This window comes from Bombina bombina, chromosome 3 (assembly GCF_027579735.1).
Source record: "Bombina bombina isolate aBomBom1 chromosome 3, aBomBom1.pri, whole genome shotgun sequence".
Classification (NCBI taxonomy): Eukaryota; Metazoa; Chordata; class Amphibia; order Anura; family Bombinatoridae; genus Bombina; species Bombina bombina.
Genome location: NC_069501.1, coordinates 10,219,494 through 10,236,650, shown reverse-complemented (window position 1 = coordinate 10,236,650; position 17,157 = coordinate 10,219,494). Strand labels below are relative to the sequence as shown.

Sequence of the window (17,157 nt, the reverse complement as noted above, 5' to 3'; positions counted from 1 at the left end):
TTAGCGGCAAATAATTCAGGGTTTGCTATTGTGGCGCGCAGAGCGCTTTTGCTTAACATCCCTTTCAAGGGTAAAACACTGTTTGGCCCTGACTTGAAAGAGATTATTTCAGACATCACTGGGGGAAAGGGCCACGCCCTTCCTCTGGATAGGTCTTTTAAGGCTAAAAAGAAGCCAAATTTTCGTCCCTTTTGCAGAAACGGACCAGCCTCAAATTCTACACCCTCTAAGCAAGAGGGTAATACTTCTCAAACCAAGCCAGCCTGGAGGCCAATGCAAGGCTGGAGCAAGGGTAAGCAGGCCAAGTCACCTGCCACTGCTACCAAAACAGCATGAAGTGTTGGCCCCCGATCTGGGAAGGATCTGGTGGGGGGCAGACTTTCTCTCTTTGCTCAGGCTGGGGCAAGAGATGTTCAGGATCCTTGGGCGCTAGAAATAGTTTCTCAAGGTTATCTCCTGGAATTCAGGGAACTACCCCCAAGGGGAAGGTTCCACGGGTCTCAATTATCTTCGAACAGGCATTCTTACACTGTGTAGAAGACCTGTTAAGCATGGGAGTGATTCATCCTGTTCCATTAGGAGAACAAGGGATGGGTTTTTACTCCAACCTGTTCATAATTCCCAAAAAAGAGGGAACATTCAGACCTATTTTAGATCTCAAGATTCTAAACAAGTTTCTAAGGGTTTCATCATTCAAAATGGAAACCATTCGAACGTTCCTTCCTACCATCCAGGAAGGTCAATTCATGACCACGGTGGACTTAAAGGATGCGTACCTACGTATTCCTATCCACAAGGAACATTTTCGGTTCCTAAGGTTCGCCTTTCTGGACAAGCATTACCTGTGGCACTTCCATTCGGATTAGCCACTGCTCCAAGGATTTTCACAAGGGTACTAGGGTCCCTTCTAGCGGTCCTAAGACCAAGGGGCATTGCAGTAGTACCTTACTTGGACGACATCCTGATTCAAGTGTCGTCTCTGTCAAAAGCAAGGGCTCATACGGACATTGCCTTGCCTTTCTCAGTTCTCACAGGTGGAAAGTGAACATAGAAAAAAGTTCTCTGTCCCCGTCAACAAGAGTTCCCTTCTTGGGAACAATAATAGTTTCCTTAGAAATGAAGGTTTTTCTGACAGAGGCCAGAAAATCAAAACTTCTAAGCTCTTGTCAGGTACTTCATTCTGTTCTTCTTCCTTCCATAGCGCTGTCCATGGAAGTAATAGGTTTGATGGTTGCGGCAATGGACATAGTTCCTTTTGCACGAATTCATCTAAGACCATTGCACCTGTGCATGCTCAGACAGTGGATGGGGATTATACAGACTTGTCTCCGACGATACAAGTAGATCAAATAACCAGAGGTTCACTCCGTTGGTGGCTGACCCTGGACAACCTGTCACAGGGAATGAGCTTCCGCAGACCAGAATAGGTCATTGTCACGACCGACGCCAGTCTGGTGGGCTGGGGCGCGGTCTGGGAACCCCTGAAAACTCAGGGTCTATGGTTTCGGGAAGACTTCTCCCGATAAACATAATGGAACTGAGAGCGATATTCAATGCTCTCAAGGCTTGGCCTCGACTAGCAAAGGCCAAATTCATAAGGTTTCAATCAGACATCATGACGACTGTTACATATATCAACCATCAGGGGGTAACAAGGAGTTCCCTGGCGATGGAGGAGCATCCGGGGGAGTGGGAACTCCATCTGGAAATCTTTGCCCAACTAACTCAATTATGGGGCATTCCAGACATGGTTCTGATGGCCTCTCGTCAGAACTTCATGGTCCCTTGTTACGGGTCCAAATCCAGGGATCCCAAGGCGTCTCTATTGGATACAATAGTAGCACCTTGGATCTTCAACCTAGCTTATGTATTCCCACCGTTTCCTCTCATTTCCAGGCTGGTAGCCAGGATCAATCTGGAGAGGGCTTCGGTGACCTTGATAGTTCCTGTGTGGCCACGCAGGACTTGGTATGCAGACCTGGTGAATGTGTCATCGGCTCCACCATGGAAGCTACCTTTGAGACAGGACCTTCTTATTCAGGGTCCATTCGAACATCCGAATCTGGTTTTCCTCCAACTGACTGCTTGGAGTTTGAACGCTTGATTTTATCAAAGCGTGGGTTTTCAGATTCTGTAATAGATACTCTTATTCAGGCTAGAAAGCCTGTAACTAGAAAAATTTACCATAATATATGGAAAAAATATATCTGTTGGTATGAATCTAAAGGATTCCCATGGAACAAGATAAAAATTCCTAAGATTCTTTCCTTTCTACAAGAAGGTTTGGAGAAAGGATTTTCTGCGAGTTCTCTGAAGGGACAGATCTCTGCTTTATCTGTTTTACTTCACAAAAGGCTGGCAGCTGTGCCAGACGTTTAAGCGTTTGTTCAGTCTCTGGTTAGAATCAAGCCTGTTTACAGACCTTTGACTCTTCCCTGGAGTCTTAATCTAGTTCTTTCAGTTCTTCAAGGGGTTCCGTTTGAACTCTTACATTCCGTAGATATTAAGTTATTATCTTGGAAAGTTTTGTTTTTGGTTGCAATTTCTTCCGCTAGAAGAGTTTCTGAGTTATCTGCTCTGCAGTGTTCTCCGCCCTATCTGGTCCATGCAGATAAGGTGGTTTTACGTACTGAGCCTGGTTTTCTTCCGAAGGTTGTTTCCAACAAAAATATTAACCAGGAGATAGTTGTACCTTCTTTGTGTCCGAATCCAGTTTCATAGAAGGAACGTTTGTTACACAATTTGGACGTTGTCCGTGCTCTAAAATTCTATTTAGATGCTACAAAGGATTTCAGACAAACATCTTCCTTGTTTGTTGTTTATTCTGGTAAAAGGAGAGGTCAAAAAGCAACTTCTACCTCTCTATCTTTTTGGCTTAAAAGCATCATCAGATTGGCTTATGAGACTGCCGGACGGCAGCCTCCTGAAAGAATCACAGCTCATTCCACTAGGGCCGTGGCTTCCACATGGGCCTTTAAGAACGAGGCTTCTGTTGATCAGATATGTAAGGCAGCGACTTGGTCTTCACTGCACACTTTTACCAAATTTTACAAATTTGATACTTTTGCTTCTTCTGAGGCTATTTTTGGGAGAAAGGTTTTGCAAACCGTGGTGCCTTCCATCTAGGTGACCTGATTTGCTCCCTCCCATCATCCGTGTCCTAAAGCTTTGGTATTGGTTCCCACAAGTAAGGATGACGCCGTGGACCGGACACACCTATGTTGGAGAAAACAGAATTTATGTTTACCTGATAAATTACTTTCTCCAACGGTGTGTCCGGTCCACGGCCCGCCCTGGTTTTTTAATCAGGTCTGATGATTTATTTTCTTTAACTACAGTCACCACGGTATCATATGATTTCTCCTATGCAAATATTCCTCCTTTACGTCGGTCGAATGACTGGGGAAGGCGGAGCCTAGGAGGGATCATGTGACCAGCTTTGCTGGGCTCTTTGCTATTTCCTGTTGGGGAAGAGAATATCCCACAAGTAAGGATGACGCCGTGGACCGGACACACCGTTGGAGAAAGTAATTTATCAGGTAAACATAAATTCTGTTTTTTTTTTTTTTTTTTAGTAGCGGTCAGAGTTCTACTCAGGGGCTTTGATGCCTCGTAGATCCATCCTTTTTCTTCCAAGGGTCTGAGACTCTTGTCTGCAAAAGGTCTTTCACTAGTCTTGGGGGCTGGGACAGTTCTCCTGGATGGATGGTCGGGGATCAGTCTGCTTTTGCAGCATGGATGGTTTACTTTTTTAATCTGTCCTCCCCTTTGTTGGGGTGGACTCTGAGTGCCCATATTTTCACCGGCGGCGGCTGTTGCTGGGATGGATCGTTCCTTGGAATCCGGAATTTTATGGTTGGGAGCTGTTGTCGAAATTTTTCAGTGGGATGAGTCCCACGATGGCTTAAGGCGGCTTTGTTGTTGCCTGTGGATGGGTCATCGTGAGTTTTGCTCACAGGTGACTCTGTGCCCTCTTGAAGAGCTCTTTTTAAGCTGCTGGGACGGTTTTCCTGTCTCTGCTTGTCTATGCTTAACCTGACGGGTCTTGTCTCGGTTACAAGGGGGAACTTGCGGGTTTCTAGAACATCATATTTGGTATGGTGCTGTGTCAGGGATTTGAGGGTGGCCTTCCGGTCATCTTAGTGACTTTTCTCCTGACTATGGACTTATCTTCTGGTCCTTGTCCTCCTAGGGAGTTTGATTCCCTGGGCAGTGGTCCTGCAGCAACCTTGGGTTGTCCAAGTTGATTTGGTGTTTGATGTCTCATGGGGCCTCTATTCTCCCTCTCGGGGGTAGATAGAGATTTTGACCAGTTTTTTATTTAAGTCCGTTTTGGATGGTCCTCCGGATCTCCTGGGTTCCTCTATTCTCCCTCTCGGGGGTTGATAGAGGTTTTTCGGTTTTGGAATGTGGTAGTTGAGTGCCGCAGGGCTGACTCCTCGGAGGCCTTATGCTCAGCAAACTCTGGGTCTGAGTGGTTTCTAGCATGGCTTTGCAGGTTGTGTAACTGATGAGTGGTTACCCGGGCTTCAGTTTTTCCCTTGTCGTTATAGTTTTTTGTAGGGTGTAATTTCAGTCTGTGGTGCCTTTCGAAGGAGCTGCATTTTTTGTACCCACACTTTGTTTGCATTCGGTGTCCTAGCTTGGGTATTGTTTTCCCAAAAGTAATGAATGCAGCTGTGGACTCTTCCTGTTTAAGAAGAAAAACATAAATTATGCTTACCAGATAATTTTCTTTTTCTGACAGGAAAAGTCCACAGCTCCTGTCTGTGCTTTATTATGGGGCGGCAGTATATTTTTGTTCTTCTGGCACCTTTTTTTTTTAAATCACCCTGATATTTCTCCTACTGTTCCTTGTTCCCTTGACATAATGACTGGGGAATGAGGGAAGTGTGGTAGGTATTTGAAGCCTTTGGCTGGGGTGTCTTTGCCTTCTCCTGGTGGCCAGGTTCTGAATTCCCAAAAGTAATGAATGCAGCTGTGGACTCTTCCTGTCAGAAGAAAAGAAAATTATCAGGTAAGCATAATTTGTTTTCTCTTGTAAGGTGTATCCAGTCCACGGATCATCCATTACTTGTGGGATATTCTCCTTCCCAACACGAAGCTGCAAGAGGATCACCCACAGCAGAGCTGTCTATATAGCTCCTCCCCTAACTGCCACCTCCAGTCATTCTCTTGCAGCTCTCGACAAGCATGGAAGCAGTTAGAGAGATGTGGTGTAATTTAGTTGTTTTTCTTCAATGCAAGAGTTTATTTTCAAATGGTACCGGAGTTGTACTATTTTGGTCCCAGGCAGAAAATAGAAGAAGAATCTGCCTGTGGTCTCTAATGATCTTAGCAGGTTGTAACTAAGATCCATTGCTGTTCTCACACTTAACTGAAGAGAGAGGTAACTTCAGCTTGGGGAATGGCGTGCAGGGTATCCTGCTATGAGGTATGTGCAGTCTAAATTTTTCTAGAGAAATGTAGATGCTAGAAAATGCTGTTGATACCGGATTTATTTAAGGTAAGCCTGATTAGTGATTTAATAACGACTAATATCATGCTTACTATTAGAGGTAACACTCTTATTATTTTTTCAAATTACTGAAATATTAAACGTTTGCTGGGAGTGCTTAAACGTTTTTAATATGCCTTTTTGTGATAAACTTTATTGGGGCCCAGTTTTTCCACATGGCTGGCTTAAATTTGCCTAGAGATAGTTTGTTAGGCCTCTCACTGTGTAGACAGGAAGTGGGAGGGGCCTAATTTCGCGCCTAATTGCGCATTAGCTTTTGCAGACTGAGACATCCAGTTTCCTTGAAGGAGTTTCCTGAATGCTATAGGACCTCTCTGAAGGGTTTTGGTGCTTTCTAAAGTCGTTTGTATGGCAAGGTAGGGCCACAGCAGAGCTGTGGCAGTTTGTTGTGACTGTTAAAAAACGTCTATTTCGTTTTTTGATCCGTTTTTGAAACTAAGGGGTTAATCATCCATTTGCAAGTGGGTGCAATGCTCTGTTAGCCTATTATACACACTGTAAAAAATTCGTTTACTGCCTTTTTTCACTGTTTTTCAAATTCTGACCTTTTTTATTTTTCTTAAAGGCACAGTACCGTTTTTATTTTTTGCTTGTTAACTTTCTGTAAAGTGTTTTCCAAGCTTGCTGGTCTCATTGCTATTCTGTTTAAACATGTCTGACATAGAGGAAACTCCTTGTTCATTATGTTTAGAAGCCATGGTGGAACCCCCTCTTAGAATGTGTACCAAATGTACTGATTTCCCTTTAAGTTATAAAGACCATATTCTGTCTTTAAAAGATTTATCACCAGAGGAATCTGACAAGGGGGAAGTTATGCCGACTAACTCGCCCCACGTGTCAGAGCCTTTGACTCCCGCTCAAGGGACTCACGCTCAAGAGGCGCCAGGTACATCTAGCGCGCCCATGGCGTTTACTTTACAAGACATGGCGGCAGTCATGGATAATACACTGTCAGTGGTATTATCCAGACTACCTGGGTTACGAGGAAAGCGAGACAGCTCTGGGGTTAGAAGAAATACAAAGCACTCTGACGTTTTAGTAGCTATATCTGATACCCCCTCACAATATGCAGAAGCTGAGGAAGGAGAGCTTCTTTCTGTGGGTGATGTTTCTGACTCAGGGAAGATGATTCAACCTGATTCTTATATGGCAACATATAAATTTAAGCTTGAACACCTCCGCATGTTGCTCAGGGAGGTTTTAGCTACTCTGAATGACTGTGACACCATTGCAGTGCCAGAGAAATTGTGCAGATTGGATAAATACTATGCAGTGCCTGTTTACACTGATGTTTTTCCAATACCTAAAAGGTTTTCAGAAATTATTACTAAGGAATGGGATAGACCAGGTGTACCGTTCTCTCCCCCTCCTATTTTAAAAAAATTGTTTCCAATAGATGCCGCCACACGGGACTTATGGCAAACGGTCCCTAAGGTGGAGGTAGCAGTGTCTACCCTAGCTAAGCATACTACTATCCCCGTCGAGGACAGTTGTGCTTTCTTAGATCCAATGGATAAAAAGTTAGAGGGTTACCTTAAGAAAATGTTTATTCAACAAGGTTTCATTCTACAACCTCTTGCATGCATTGCCCCAGTCACTGCTGCGGCGGCCTTCTGGTTTGAGTCTCTGGAAGAGGCTTTACAGGTAGAGACCCCATTGGATGATATACTTGACAAGCTTAGAGCACTTAAGCTAGCCAATTCTATTGTTCATTTGACTAAACTAACGGCTAAGAATTCTGGTTTTGCTATTCAGGCGCGTAGGGCGCTATGGCTTAAATAATGGTCAGCTGACGTTACTTCAGAGTCTAAGCTTCTTAATATTCCCTTCAAGGGGCAGACCCTATTCGGGCCTGGTTTGAAGGAGATCATTTCTGATATCACGGGAGGAAAAGGTCATGCCCTCCCTCAGGACAGGTCTATTAAATCAAGGGCCAAACAAACTAATTTTCGTGCCTTTCGAAACTTTAAGGCGAGCGCGGCATCAACTTCCTCTAATACAAAACAAGAGGGAACTTTTGCCCAGTCCAAGTCGGTCTGGAGACCTAACCAGGCTTGGAACAAAGGTAAGCAGGCCAAAAAGCTTTCTGCTGCCTCTAAGACAGCATGAAGGATTGGCCCCCGATCTGGTAACGGATCTAGTAGGGAGCAGACTTTCTCTCTTCGCCCAGGCTTGGGCAAGAGATGTCCAGGATCCCTGGGCGTTGGAAATTGTATCCCAGGGATATCTTCTGGACTTCAAAGCTTCCCCTCCAAAAGGGAGATTTCACTTTTCACAATTATCTGCAAACCAGAAAAAGAGAGAGGCATTCTTATATTGTGTTCAAGACCTCCAAGTTATGGGAGTGATCCACCCAGTTCCAAGGGAGGAACAGGGACAAGGCTTCTATTCAAATCTGTTTGTGGTTCCCAAAAAAGAGGGAACCTTCAGACCAATCTTAGATCTCAAACAAATTTCTTAGATCCTAAACAAATTTCTCAGGGTCCCATCATTCAAGATGGAGACTATTCGTACCATCCTACCTATGATCCAGGAGGGTCAATACATGACTACAGTGGATTTAAAGGATGCTTATCTTCACATTCCGATACACAAAGATCATCGGTTTCTCAGGTTTGCCTTCCTGGACAGGCATTACCAGTTTGTAGCTCTTCCCTTTGGATTAGCTACAGCTCCAAGAATCTTTACGAAGGTTCTGGGGGCACTTCTGGCGGTCCTAAGGCCGCGGGGCATAGCAGTGGCCCCTTATTTAGACGACATTCTGTTACAGGCGTCAAATTTCCAAATTGCCAAGTCTCATACGGACATAGTTCTGGCATTTCTGAGGTCGCACGGGTGGAAAGTGAAGAGAAGAGTTCTCTATCCCCTCTCACAAGAGTTTCCTTTCTGGGAACTCTGATAGATTCTGTAGAAATGAGGATTTACCTGACAGAGACCAGGTTATCAAAACTTCTAAATTCTTGCCGTGTTCTTTACTATACTTCTCGCCCTTCGGTGGCTCAGTGTATGGAAGTAATCGGCTTAATGGTAGCGGCAATGGACATAGTGCTGTTTGCCCGCCTACATCTCAGACCGCTGCAACTCTGCATGCTCAGTCAGTGGAATGGGGGTTACACAGATTTGTCCCCTCTACTAAATCTGGATCAAGAGACCAGGGATTCTCTTCTCTGGTGGCTATCTCGGGTCCATCTGTCCAAAGGTATGACCTTTCGCAGGCCAGATTGTCGTTACAATTGTCCAGATGCCAGCCTTCTAGTCTGGAACTCCCTGAAGGCTCAGGGATCGTGGACTCAGGAGGAGACCCTCCTCCCAATAAACATTCTGGAACTAAGAGCGATATTCAATGCTCTTCAAGCTTGGCCTCAGCTAGCGACAATGAGGTTCATCAGATTTCAGTCGGACAACATCACGACTGTGGCTTACATCAACCATCAAGGGGGAACAAGGAGTTCCCTAGCGATGTTGGAAGTTTCAAAGATAATTCGTTGGGCAGAGATTCACTCTTGCCACCTATCAGCTATCCATATCCCAGGTGTAGAGAACTGGGAGGCGGATTTTCTAAGTCGACAGACTTTTCATCCGGGGGAGTGGGAACTCCATCCGGAGGTGTTTGCACAATTGGTTCAACGTTGGGGCGAACCAGAACTGGATCTCATGGCGTCTCGCCAGAACGCCAATATTCCTTGTTACGATCCAGGTCCAGGGATCCCAAGGCAACGCTGATAGATGCTCTAGCAGCGCCTTGGTCCTTCAAGCTGGCTTATGTGTTTCCACCGTTTCCTCTGCTCCCTCGTCTGATTGCCAAGATCAAGCAGAAGAGAGCATCTGTGATTTTGATAGCACCTGCGTGGCCACGCAGGACTTAGTATGCAGATCTGGTGGACATGTCATCCCTTCCACCATGGACTCTGCCTCTGAGACAGGACCTTCTACTTCAGGGTCCTTTCAACCATCCAAATCTAATTTCTCTGAGACTGACTGCCTGGAGATTGAACGCTTGATTTTATCAAAGCGTGGCTTCTCAGAGTCAGTCATTGATACCTTAATTCAGGCACGAAAGCCTGTCACCAGGAAAATCTATCATAAGATATGGCGTAAATATCTTTATTGGTGTGAATCCAAGGGTTACTCATGGAGTAAAGTCAGGATTCCCAGGATATTATCTTTTCTCCAAGAGGGATTAGAGAAGGGATCGTCAGCTAGTTCCTTAAAGGGACAGATTTCTGCTCTGTCTATTCTTTTGCACAAGCGTCTGGCGGATGTTCCAGACGTTTCAGGCGTTTTGTCAGGCTTTAGTTAGAATCAAGCCTGTGTTTAAACCAGTTGCTCCGCCATGGAGTTTAAATTTGGTTCTTAAAGTTCTCCAAGGGGTTCCGTTTGAACCTCTTCATTCCATAGATATCAAGCTTTTATCTTGGAAAGTTCTGTTTTTGGTAGCCATTTCCTCGGCTCGTAGAGTTTCAGAGTTATCTGCCTTACAGTGGGATTCCCCTTATCTGATCTTCCATGCAGATAAGGTAGTTTTACGTACCAAACCTGGGTTTTTACCTAAAGTGGTATCTAATAAGAATATCAATCAGGAGATTGTTGTTCCGTCATTGTGTCTTAATCCTTCTTCAAAGAAGGAACGTCTATTACACAATCTTGACGTGTTTCGTGCTTTAAAGTTTTATTTACAAGCTACTAAAGGTTTTCGTCAAACATCTGCTTTGTTTGTTGTCTACTCTGGACAGAGGAGAGGCCAAAAGGCTTCGGCAACTTCTCTTTCGTTTTGGCTAAGAAGTATAATACGCTTAGCTTATGAGACTGCTGGCCAGCAGCCTCCTGAAAGGATTACAGCTCATTCTACTAGAGCTGTGGCTTCCACATGGGCTTTTAAAAATGAAGCTTCGATTTGGTCTTCGCTGCATAAGTTTTCAAAGTTTTATAAATTTGATACTTTTGCTTCTTCTGAGGCTATTTTTGGGAGAGAGGTTTTACAGGCAGTGGTACCTTCCGTTTAAGTTCCTGCCTTGTCCCTCCCTTCATCTGTGTACTTTAGCTTTGGTATTGGTATCCCACAAGTAATGGATGATCCGTGGACTGGATACACCTTACAAGAGAAAACAAAATTTATGCTTACCTGATAAATTTTTCTCTTGTGGTGTATCCAGTCCACGGCCCGCCCTGTCATTTTAAGGCAGGTATATTTTATTTTTAAACTACAGTCACCACTGCACCCTATGGTTTCTCCTTTCTCTTGCTTGTCTTCGGTCGAATGACTGGAGGTGGCAGTTAGGGGAGGAGCTATATAGACAGCTCTGCTGTGGGTGATCCTCTTGCAGCTTCCTATTGGGAAGGAGAATATCCTACAAGTAATGGATGATCCGTGGACTGGATACACCACAAGAGAAATAAATTTATCAGCTAAGTATAAATTTTGTTTTTTCTTATCCTCTTCTGAGCCAGTGAGCTTCTTTTTTTTTTTTTTTTTTTTTCTTTTTTTTTTTTAATAGACTTTTTTTTTGTCTTAACTGCTTGTGCTACTCTTCTTGAAAACCATATTGTTTTTCTTTTACAAACAAGACTAATACAGTGTTTAGTTGCGTGCAAAATAGCATTCTTAAAATAATCCCACTGTTCTTGTGCTCCTGTAATCTGTGCCATCCCTTTTTATAGAATAATTTAGGTATTTGCCTATGTAAAATCTATACATTGTTTTACTATGGTTGCACAGTAGCATTGCCTGAATATTAAACCATACAGACTGATGATCACTAGAGCCTAAGTTCTCACCCACTGACACCTCAGATACTATATCACCGTTTGTAAGCACTAAATCTAATATAGCTTTTTTTTTTTACTAGTTGTACAAGAGATGCCCTTTGTAAAGAATAAACTTCTTGTTGAATTATCGACGGGTACTTCCTAGTCTACATCAGGCAAATTAAAGCCCCCCCCCCCCCCCCCGCTACGATAACCTTATCAGGCAAATTAAAGCCCCCCCCCCCCCCTACGATAACCTTATCAGGCAAATTAAAGCTCCCCCCCCGCTACGATAACCTTATCAGGCAAATTAAAGCTCCCGCTACGATAACCTTATCAGGCAAATTAAAGCTCCCCCCCCCCCCCCCCCCCCGCTACGATAACCTTATCAGGCAAATTAAAGCTCCTGCTACTATAACCTTATCAGGCAAATTAAAGCTCCCGCTACTATAACCTTATCAGGCAAATTAAAGCTCCCCCCCCCCCCCCCCCGCTACAATAACCTTATCAGGCAAATTAAAGCTCCCGCTACGATAACTTTATCAGGCAAATTAAAGCTCCCCCCCCCCGCTACTATAACCTTATCAGGCAAATTAAAGCCCCCCCCGATACGATAACCTTATCAGGCAAATTAAAGCTCCCGCTACTATAACCTTATCAGGCAAATTAAAGCTCCCCCCCCGCTACGATAACCTTATCAGGCAAATTAAAGCTCCCGCTACGATAACTTTATCAGGCAAATTAAAGCTCCCCCCCGCTACGATAACCTTATCAGGCAAATTAAAGCTCCCGCTACGATAACCTTATCAGGCAAATTAAAGCTCCCCCCCCCCCCGCTACGATAACCTTATCAGGCAAATTAAAGCTCCCGCTACGATAACCTTATAGGGCAAATTAAAGCTCCCGCTACGATAACCTTATCGGGCAAATTAAAGCTCCTGCTACTATAACCTTATCGGGCAAATTAAAGCTCCCGCTACTATAACCTTATCGGGCAAATTAAAGCTCCCGCTACTATAACCTTATCGGGCAAATTAAAGCTCCCGCTACTATAACCTTATCGGGCAAATTAAAGCTCCCGCTACTATAACCTTATCAGGCAAATTAAAGCTCCCCCCCCCCCCCCCCGCTACGATAACCTTATCAGGCAAATTAAAGCTCCCGCTACGATAACCTTATAGGGCAAATTAAAGCTCCCGCTACGATAACCTTATAGGGCAAATTAAAGCTCCCGCTACTATAACCTTATCGGGCAAATTAAAGCTCCCGCTACTATAACCTTATCGGGCAAATTAAAGCTCCCGCTACTATAACCTTATCGGGCAAATTAAAGCTCCCGCTACTATAACCTTATCGGGCAAATTAAAGCTCCCGCTACTATAACCTTATCAGGCAAATTAAAGCTCCCGCTACTATAACCTTATCAGGCAAATTAAAGCTCCCGCTACTATAACCTTATCAGGCAAATTAAAGCTCCCGCTACTATAACCTTATCAGGCAAATTAAAGCTCCCGCTACGATAACCTTATCAGGCAAATTAAAGCTCCCGCTACTATAACCTTATCAGGCAAATTAAAGCTCCCGCTACTATAACCTTATCAGGCAAATTAAAGCTCCCGCTACTATAACCTTATCAGGCAAATTAAAGCTCCCGCTACTATAACCTTATCAGGCAAATTAAAGCTCCCGCTACTATAACCTTATCAGGCAAATTAAAGCTCCCGCTACTATAACCTTATCAGGCAAATTAAAGCTCCCGCTACGATAACTTTATCAGGCAAATTAAAGCTCCCCCCCCCGCTACGATAACCTTATCAGGCAGATTAAAGCTCCCGCTACGATAACCTTATCAGGCAAATTAAAGCTCCCCCCCCGCTACGATAACCTTATCAGGCAAATTAAAGCTCCTGCTACTATAACCTTATCAGGCAAATTAAAGCTCCCGCTACTATAACCTTATCAGGCAAATTAAAGCTCCCCCCCCCCCCCCCCCGCTACGATAACCTTATCAGGCAAATTAAAGCTCCCGCTACGATAACCTTATCAGGCAAATTAAAGCTCCCCCCCCATGATAACCTTATCAGGCAAATTAAAGCTCCCGCTACTATAACCTTATCAGGCAAATTAAAGCTCCCCCCCCCGCTACGATAACCTTATCAGGCAAATTAAAGCTCCCGCTACGATAACCTTATCAGGCAAATTAAAGCTCCCCCCCCCCCCCCCCCCGCTACGATAACCTTATCAGGCAAATTAAAGCTCCCGCTACGATAACCTTATAGGGCAAATTAAAGCTCCCGCTACGATAACCTTATCGGGCAAATTAAAGCTCCTGCTACTATAACCTTATCGGGCAAATTAAAGCTCCCGCTACTATAACCTTATCGGGCAAATTAAAGCTCCCGCTACTATAACCTTATCGGGCAAATTAAAGCTCCCGCTACGATAACCTTATCGGGCAAATTAAAGCTCCCGCTACGATAACCTTATCAGGCAAATTAAAGCTCCCGCTACGATAACCTTATAGGGCAAATTAAAGCTCCCGCTACGATAACCTTATCAGGCAAATTAAAGCTCCCGCTACGATAACCTTATAGGGCAAATTAAAGCTCCCGCTACTATAACCTTATCGGGCAAATTAAAGCTCCCGCTACTATAACCTTATCGGGCAAATTAAAGCTCCCGCTACTATAACCTTATCGGGCAAATTAAAGCTCCCGCTACTATAACCTTATCGGGCAAATTAAAGCTCCCGCTACTATAACCTTATCAGGCAAATTAAAGCTCCTGCTACTATAACCTTATCAGGCAAATTAAAGCTCCCGCTACTATAACCTTATCAGGCAAATTAAAGCTCCTGCTACTATAACCTTATTAGGCAAATTAAAGCTCCCGCTACTATAACCTTATCAGGCAAATTAAAGCTCCCGCTACTATAACCTTATCAGGCAAATTAAAGCTCCCGCTACTATAACCTTATCAGGCAAATTAAAGCTCCCGCTACGATAACCTTATCAGGCAAATTAAAGCTCCCGCTACTATAACCTTATCAGGCAAATTAAAGCTCCCGCTACGATAACCTTATCAGGCAAATTAAAGCTCCCGCTACTATAACCTTATCAGGCAAATTAAAGCTCCCGCTACTATAACCTTATCAGGCAAATTAAAGCTCCCGCTACTATAACCTTATCAGGCAAATTAAAGCTCCCGCTACTATAACCTTATCAGGCAAATTAAAGCTCCCGCTACGATAACCTTATCAGGCAAATTAAAGCTCCCGCTACTATAACCTGATTAGGCAAATTAAAGCTCCTGCTATTATAACCTTATCAGGCAAATTAAAGCTCCCGCTACTATAACCTTATCAGGCAAATTAAAGCTCCCGCTACTATAACCTTATCAGGCAAATTAAAGCTCCCGCTACTATAACCTTATCAGGCAAATTAAAGCTCCCGCTACTATAACCTTATCAGGCAAATTAAAGCTCCCGCTACTATAACCTTATCAGGCAAATTAAAGCTCCCGCTACGATAACCTTATCAGGCAAATTAAAGCTCCCGCTACGATAACCTTATCAGGCAAATTAAAGCTCCCGCTACTATAACCTTATCAGGCAAATTAAAGCTCCCGCTACTATAACCTTATCAGGCAAATTAAAGCTCCCGCTACTATAACCTGATTAGGCAAATTAAAGCTCCTGCTACTATAACCTTATCAGGCAAATTAAAGCTCCTGCTACTATAACCTTATCAGGCAAATTAAAGCTCCCGCTACTATAACCTTATCAGGCAAATTAAAGCTCCCGCTACTATAACCTTATCGGGCAAATTAAAGCCCCCCCCGCTACTATAACCTTATCGGGCAAATTAAAGCCCCCCCGCTACTATAACCTTATCGGGCAAATTAAAGCCCCCCCGCTACTATAACCTTATCGGGCAAATTAAAGCCCCCCCCGCTACTATAACCTTATCGGGCAAATTAAAGCCCCCCCGCTACTATAACCTTATCGGGCAAATTAAAGCCCCCCCCCGCTACTATAACCTTATCAGGCAAATTAAAGCCCCCCCCGATACGATAACCTTATCAGGCAAATTAAAGCTCCCCCCCCCCCGATACGATAACCTTATCAGGCAAATTAAAGCTCCCGCTACGATAACCTTATCAGGCAAATTAAAGCCCCCCGCTACTATAACATTGCCCTTTATTGTAATTTTGGCTATTTAGTCAATAGTTGATGCTTCGTGCTGTAATGGCGGTCTATATACTACCCCTATTCTAAACACCCGTTTCCCTTCAGTTTCTATAGTTGCCCAAACACTTTTACATTATTGGTTTCTACAATTTCAGTTACTTTAATATTCTCTTTCACGTACAGAGCACACGCCCCCCGCACCCTTTACATTGTATTAAAAAAAATCATCCTCTTTTTGCTTTCTAGATTTAAATGACAATAATTACGTTTCCCTTTTAGCGTTAGATTTGATAGCAATTACCTGGGGATTGTGTTACCAGGATAGTTAAAGGGACACTGTACACTAAATTGTTCTTTGCAAACATCTTTTGTAGATGGGAGTGTTTTTGTAACTCTGTATTTATAGTTTGTTCTGATTTTCAGACTAATAACCAAGCCCCAATGTTTAAAATAAGCAAACGTATCAGATGTATACTGATTTCTACAGACTCTGGTTGTGTAATGTAGGGAAGGGGGGGTCTGCTCTACTTGATTTCCCTGCCCCTTTCAGTGGGTGTCCCAGACTAACCTCATCAACAGTGCTAAACTGGGAGCTTCTAAGTAAGGTTTTTTTTTTTTTTTTAAAGGTTTTAAACTATTTTTATATCAGTATCTGCATATTCTTCTTTATAGTAATGTGTATTACATGCAGTTATATGGAAGTTAGTGTACACTGTCCCTTTAATTAAGCTACTGTAGAATTCTGCCTTTGTGTAAATTAGTAGCCAAGGGAGTTTTTCTAGTTATCAGTATTTAGACTAGGCCCATAGTCTAAATACTGATAGTCTGACACCGTTCTTAGATTGTAACGTTCCTCTGTTTTCTGGTGTAAGGAAGTTTCATCCTCTGTTTTGTGCTATGTAGAGGGAAATGAATTAAACACATTTCCTAAAGAGATTTTTCGCTGGTAAACTTTTTTTCTATATACACTTCATATGTGAGCTGTTTATATTATGAGGCTAGAACTAGGTATTTGTCAAGGACCTTACAAATCAAATCTGATTAAAATGACAGACATTAGATCTAAACATTCAGAGGAGTTATGTGGTCTAGGACCTAACCGTGGGTTGTATGTTCCTTAAGACGCTTGAACATTGTCAATAGCAACATCATAGCTTGTTTAGAAGACGTCTCATTCTTTTCTCATTACAAGTTAGACGTTGTCCAGTCATCTTCAGCAACACTTGGCAGCTAAAGTTATTCATTCAGTGCTTTCTTGAATACTTTTTCTCTCTTGCAACATTTGAGTCTTATTATTTTACCACCTATCTTTTATTATGCTATGAATGTCTCACCTGGTAAGTTATAGCTAGGTAGCCTAAGATATATCATACAAATAGATGTTCTGTATCTTAGCCTATATCCTAGCTTCCCAGGGGAGCACAGACTGGAACTTACCACACCCCCCTATACCTAAATGAAAAAGGACAGGTCACCTCCTTGTCATTCTTAGTATGTCTATCATAGGAACAAGGGAATCCCTGGTAAGTGCTATTTTGCTCTTGAACATTACTATTATTCTAAGACCATTTTGAACTGGCACATTCATACAGTCACTCACCCTTACATTTGGGTTCATGTCCCCCCTTCCTTTCCACTGGTAGTGCCAAGCTTCGCAGACTATTGTGTGCACACCCTGATCTCGTTTCTTCATTTCCTCCTAGGA

The 17,157-nt window shown here is 43.4% G+C and overlaps 1 protein-coding gene across 2 annotated transcripts in view; it reads left to right on the top strand.

Moving 5' to 3' along the window:
• Nucleotides 1–17,157, top strand: part of AGPAT3 (1-acylglycerol-3-phosphate O-acyltransferase 3) — a 291,686-nt gene that overhangs the window by 268,430 nt on the left and 6,099 nt on the right. For both annotated transcript variants that reach the window (XM_053705715.1, XM_053705716.1), the window contains exon 8: nt 17,156–17,157. This exon is cut by the window's right edge and continues 197 nt beyond it. In XM_053705715.1, the coding sequence (XP_053561690.1) occupies nt 17,156–17,157 (2 nt within the window). The remainder of the gene's footprint in view (nt 1–17,155) is intronic.